Source organism: Lactuca serriola, chromosome 3 (assembly GCF_051521515.1).
Source record: "Lactuca serriola cultivar US96UC23 chromosome 3, Lser_US96UC23_V15, whole genome shotgun sequence".
Taxonomy (NCBI): domain Eukaryota; kingdom Viridiplantae; phylum Streptophyta; class Magnoliopsida; order Asterales; family Asteraceae; genus Lactuca; species Lactuca serriola.
In genome coordinates, this window is record NC_136410.1 from 83,658,916 (window position 1) to 83,664,501 (window position 5,586).

General features: G+C 41.9%; 1 protein-coding gene across 1 annotated transcript; it reads left to right on the forward strand.

Moving 5' to 3' along the window:
* The first annotated feature begins 2,338 nt into the window (after positions 1–2,338).
* On the forward strand, positions 2,339–3,375 carry LOC145095464 (uncharacterized). Its single transcript, XM_079033336.1, has 2 exons — positions 2,339–2,801; positions 3,017–3,375. The coding sequence occupies exons 1-2, from the start codon at positions 2,339–2,341 to the stop codon at positions 3,373–3,375; spliced, it is 822 nt and encodes a 273-aa protein (XP_078889462.1).
* Positions 3,376–5,586: the final 2,211 nt, after the last annotated feature.

Consider the following 5,586-nt stretch of genomic DNA (forward strand, 5'->3'; position numbering starts at 1 on the left):
CATATTATTGTATAAATTTAGTTAATATTGTCTATTTCCTAAAGTTTTCCGATTGCAAACATATGGGAAGCGACGGTGGTGTCAATAGGGGATGGACAAAGATACAAAGCAGAAGATTCAAAGATAAGGTAAGGAAAACAAAGGACGAGGTGAAGATGTTCTTTGCTTCCAATATTCTTCCGGCGGAAAAAAAAGGAGCTCTGTGGAAAGCCATTTCTAAATATGGAGAGGCAACAAACAATTTTATGGGGGTGAGTTCAAAAAAGAATGGGGGGCATATATGCCTTTGTTCGATTCACTGGGGTAGTTGATCCTAAAAGCTTCGAGGAAGTGATTAATGGCACGTTATTCCTTGGCAGTAAATTGATGGTCAATATCCCTAGATTTCCAAGGCAGGAAATTGAGGCAAGGAATCCCAGCTCGGGCGGTGGGAACCCCTCTTGTAGATACGTTGTCGACGTAAGGCTAAGAGATAAGAGAACCTTTGCAGAAGTGGTGGCTACGGCAGCACATCCAAATCGTCAAAATTCCAACGGTCAACCTCTACCCCCTTCGCCGCCTTTAATGCATCTGAACCAGTTCCTTCTATGGTGGGATGGTTACGTAAGTGCACTCTCATTGGCGAATCCCTAACCCTAAATCATATCTGTCAACTTCCCTTGCTCCTGAGTATGTACAATGACGTCGATATAGACATCAAATACATTGGGAGCCTCAAGGTTGCGCTCCACTTCGCTACCTCAATTGCAGCCTGAGGTTTTTTGGAAAATAAAGACAAATGGAAATAGTTCTTTGTTTGGCTTAAATCAGGGGAAACAACAGAACCGGAGTTTGACAGGGTTGCATGGGTCAAAATCTTTGGCCTTCCCTTAAAACTTTGGGGAGAAGAAAACTTCACGGCTATTGTTCAGAAATACGGAAGGATCATCTCGCCCTTTGATGAGATTCCTTCACGTGACGATTATTCTTGTGTAAAAATTGGGTTTCTAACCAAAGAAAAAAGATTGATAAACGATGTAGTAAGCATAATTTCCCAAGGAGTTATCAGCAATATCTCAATTGTTGAAGTGGTGGACGATTGATTCCCACTTAAATTCGAACAGCACTGTGAGTCTTACAACCAAGACGAGGACGTCCAAGACTCTGGAGATGATGAGGACGACGAGGTTGATGGCGTGTCAGACACCTGGATGAATAACACTAATGATACAGAACTTAATTTGAATATGGTGTTGAGATCAGAACAACGAACGGGGCCCTGGCCAGTGACAGCTCCGGTGGAATACCAAGCGACATGGAGGTTCTGGGGAACAAAACGTCCGAGAAAGAAACGATCATGGGGAATACAATTTGCAGGAAAAAAAATACTAATGTAATTAATTTGAATGGGGATAACTCAAAAGTTGATGTGCGGACCCACCTCGGGACTAATATGGTGTCTGATCCATCCAATAGTTCCAGGCCTCAAGCTAATAACGAGCTTATCGAATCCCTTGTGGCAAATGGTTGTTTAGGGTCGTTCCCAGCTTCTGGGCCTAACGCCTTCTGGTATGGTCATCACAAGAGCTTCTGTGGTCTATGTGGCCACTAACCACAAATGTGAACACCATCCCACAGTGTTAGTGGTGGTTAGTGGTGGAACATTTCCGTGGTCATATGTGGTGAGGAACACGGATCACCACACCCAATCAGCTTCATTCTCTCTCTATTCCTCTCTATCTCTCTACCTTTTTCCATCTCTCTCTACAATTTAATTAATTAAAAAATATATATTTTTTATTTTAATAATAAAAAAATAAGAGGGATATAGTGGTGGGTATCCCAACCTTTTAGTGGTAGCTAGTGGTGATGATGTGGCACCCACCACTATAGTGGTTAGTGGTGGGTATAACGGATGGCTTAATGGATTCAATTTTTCTAAAACAAAAGATGATTCAAGGGGAAAAACTGACTTAAACAGGAAAAGAGGTCGTGAGATCTCCCCTCCAAGGAACCAGGCATCCCAAAATTTCATCTTTTCTGTGCAGATTTCTGCCCCTACCCCCACGATGTCGGTGGTTGTCGGTTCGGATCCTACCCCCATTGATCTAAATGTTGCAGATAATTTGACGCCACAGGAGGATACAAGCAGTGATTGCATCTCTCATTCTAAGGAGAAGGACCTAACTGTTGAAATTGGGCAAAAACTGGGCTTCAATATAAGTGCAGAGGATCCGATCCTCAATGAAATCATGGGCGAGTCTGGAGGAGGTTTGGGCTTACAATGAATTGCATCACTTTAAATGTGCGCGGTTTGGGGGAAGACCACAAGGTGAATTGGATTCTACGACTAAAGAATATGCACAAAATCTCGTTATTTGGGATTCAACAGACCCAAATGTCAAATGCAGAGGAGATCAACGTTGCTGGGTGTTGGGGATCCAACGAGTTTGAGCATGATGGAGTAAATGCGGTTGGAAGATCGGGAGGCCTACTCAGTATTTGGGATAAGAAGCTCTTTTCGGTTTTTGACATTATCAAAACTCGATACTTTATTATTGTTTCGGGAAATTGTTGTGGCATTTCATCCCCAGTCAATTTTGATAATATTTATGATCCTCAGCAAGTCTCTGACAAAGCTAAATTGTGGGATGAATTGCTTACAATTAAAGATAACAAATCTGGAGCTTGGGTGTTCATAGGTAATTTCAATGCAGTCCGGAGGCCAGACGAAAGAATGTACTCTCAATTCTGTTCAATCACGACAGCGGGATTCAATAATTTCATTGCTGAGGCAGGTCTCATTGACTTAAAAATGGGAGGTTATAAATTTACGTACTCTTGTACAAGGGAACTGAAACCTAGCAAATTGGACCGATTTCTCTGTTGCTTAAACTTCTTGATCTTTTCCCCTCCTTATCTGTGACGGCTTTAAATAAGGAATTATCCGATCATTCTCCGGTCCTGCTCTCATCAGCGGTGATGGATTTCAGTCCATCTCCGTTCAGATTTTCTAACTCTTGGATGATTATCTCAGCTTGTGCCAATTTCAAGGGGTATGGGAGTTCATACTCATTTTTCGCTACCAAACTCAGGTACTTGAAAAAGGCAATTAAAGATTGGAGTAGGAAAGAGTTTGGGAAAGAACAGGAGAATCTTAATCAAATTAAAAACAGAGTGAAGGAACTTGACACTTTTGCTGAGACTAGACCATTAACTGAGGCTGAATTTGGAGAGCGGAGAGAAGGATTCCAAAAGATCGGGGACATGGAAAGGGCATTGTTCACTGATTTAAAGCAGAAAGCTCGAATTAGATGGGCTGTGGATGGGGACAAAAACACAAAGTTTTTTCGTACTTATGTTAACAATAAAAACAGGAAAAATCAAATTACATGATTGATGACTGATAGGCGTTGGTCTACCAACCCGGAGGAAATAAAAGTGGAGGCCCTTCGTTTCTTTAGTTCTAAATTTCATGAGAGGCATACTTCCTGCTCAAGGCTTACAAGCAATCGGTTTTCGCGATTATCTCATACTGAACCGCAATCCCTAGAGTCTCCATTTTCCCATGAAGAAATCAAAGCAGCTGCGTCGGCCTGTGGCAGCGACAAAGCCCCAGAAGTCCCATTGGAGCCTCCTTGGGGCAGATATAATTAATTATGTGAAACACTTTGAACATGTGGGTACTATATCTCCAGGGTGCAATAGCTCCTTTATTTCTTTGGTCCCAAAAATTAAGGATCCTCTGAAGATGACCGATTATAGACCCATAAGTTTGATTGGATGCCTCTATAAGATAATTGCTAAACTCTTAGAGACAAGATTAAAGAAAGTAGTAGGATCTGTTATTGGAGAGGCTCAGTCAGCATATGTTGCTGGGAGGAACATCCTTGATGGGCCTCTCATTGTTAATGAGGTGTGTTCATGTGCAAAGAAATCGAAGAGGCAAATTCTGCTTTTCAAAGTAGACTTTGATAAAGCTTTCGACTCTAAATTGGAAATACATTGACTCGATGCTAGACCAAATGGGCTTTGGAGCGAAGTGGCGATCATGGATTCAGAGTTGCTTGTCTTCTTCTAAAGCCTCAGTTTTGATCAATGGGAGTCCCACATAAGAGTTCAACATCACGAAAGGTGTAAGGCAAGGCCACCCTCTGTCGCCATTTCTCTTCATTATTGCTATGGAAGGCCTGAATGTGGTACTCAGTAATATCAATAGCGAGCATAGCGACCGCTATTGCGTTTTGCGAGGCGAGGCGTTCAAGGGTCGCTATGGGCTCAATAGCGACTTCATAGCGATGTTCTTGATTTTTTTTAATTATAAATACGGTATCTATAGACCTGTTTTAGGGTTTTTTTTAGTTGACTAAGTCAAAGAAGGTTCATACGCTCTTCTCTCGACCTAACCTCCCTTCCGCTTCTTCAACTATTGTCAGCTCCTTCCCTTCTTCCTGCGATTTCTCTTGCAATCAAAGATTAGTAGTCTTTTTTGGTAGTATGCATGTTTTAGAACTTATTTGAGTTAATAGTCTTGGGGTTTTTAGCTTATTTATTAGTTATAATTGCGAATTAGGTGAAAGTAAAAAGTAGTATAAATTTTTTAATAGGTATTCTCTAAAAATGAAATAGTCGTTGCTATTTCATCGCTATCGCGACATAGCTTATAGGTAGGTTGTCTCTATGACTTCGCTATCGCCATTGATAACACCGGTGGTGCTGAAGGAAGCATGCGATCATGGCATCTTCAAAGGTGTGAATTTCCAGGGAAATCACCCATGTATATCACATCTCTTTTATGCAGATGATGTGCTCTTCCTTGGTGAGTGGTCTAAGGTGAATATAAATGACCTGGCTCGCATCCTTAGATGCTTCTATGCTTCTTCGGGGCTCAAAGTAAATTTCTGTAAATCTCGGGTTTTTGGCATTGGTGCTCCACAGCAACATGTGAATAGATGGGCACGTCTTCTTGGGTGTGAGCTATCTTCCCTCCCATTCATATACTTAGGGGGTGCCGGTGGGAGCTAACATGAAGTTAAAGAAACATTGGCGTCCAATCCTTGACAGATTTAATTCCAAGTTATCTGAATGGAAAGCTAGAAACCTGTCTTTTAGAAAGAGACTTACCCTTATCAAGTCGGTGTTGTCAGATTTACCTTCATGTTATTTTTCACTTTTTGTTGCTCCAGGTCCAATCCTTAATGAACCGGAGAGGATTAGATGTCGCTTCTTATGGGGTGGCTCGAAGGACTTGAGAAAGATCTGTTGGGTGGGCTGGGATAAGGTTGTTGCTGCAAAGGAAAAAGATGGTTTAGATGTTGTCTCCATAAAAGCATTCAACATATCCTTATTTTGTAAATTGTGGTGGCGGTTAAAAACTGAACCAAACTCATTCTGGGCCAAGGTGATTCATGTTATTCACGGGATTGACAACAAACCAGATGACTTCCTCACCAAGAGATCGAGACCATGTGTTTGGTGCTCCATTGCCAAGGTAAAAGTCGACCTGGTCCAGCGCAGCATCCCTTTAAACAGAATCATTAGAAGGGGGGTTAACCCAAGTGAGGCTTTTGGGTGTCTGATTTGGCTAATGGAGGGTGCTATACAGTG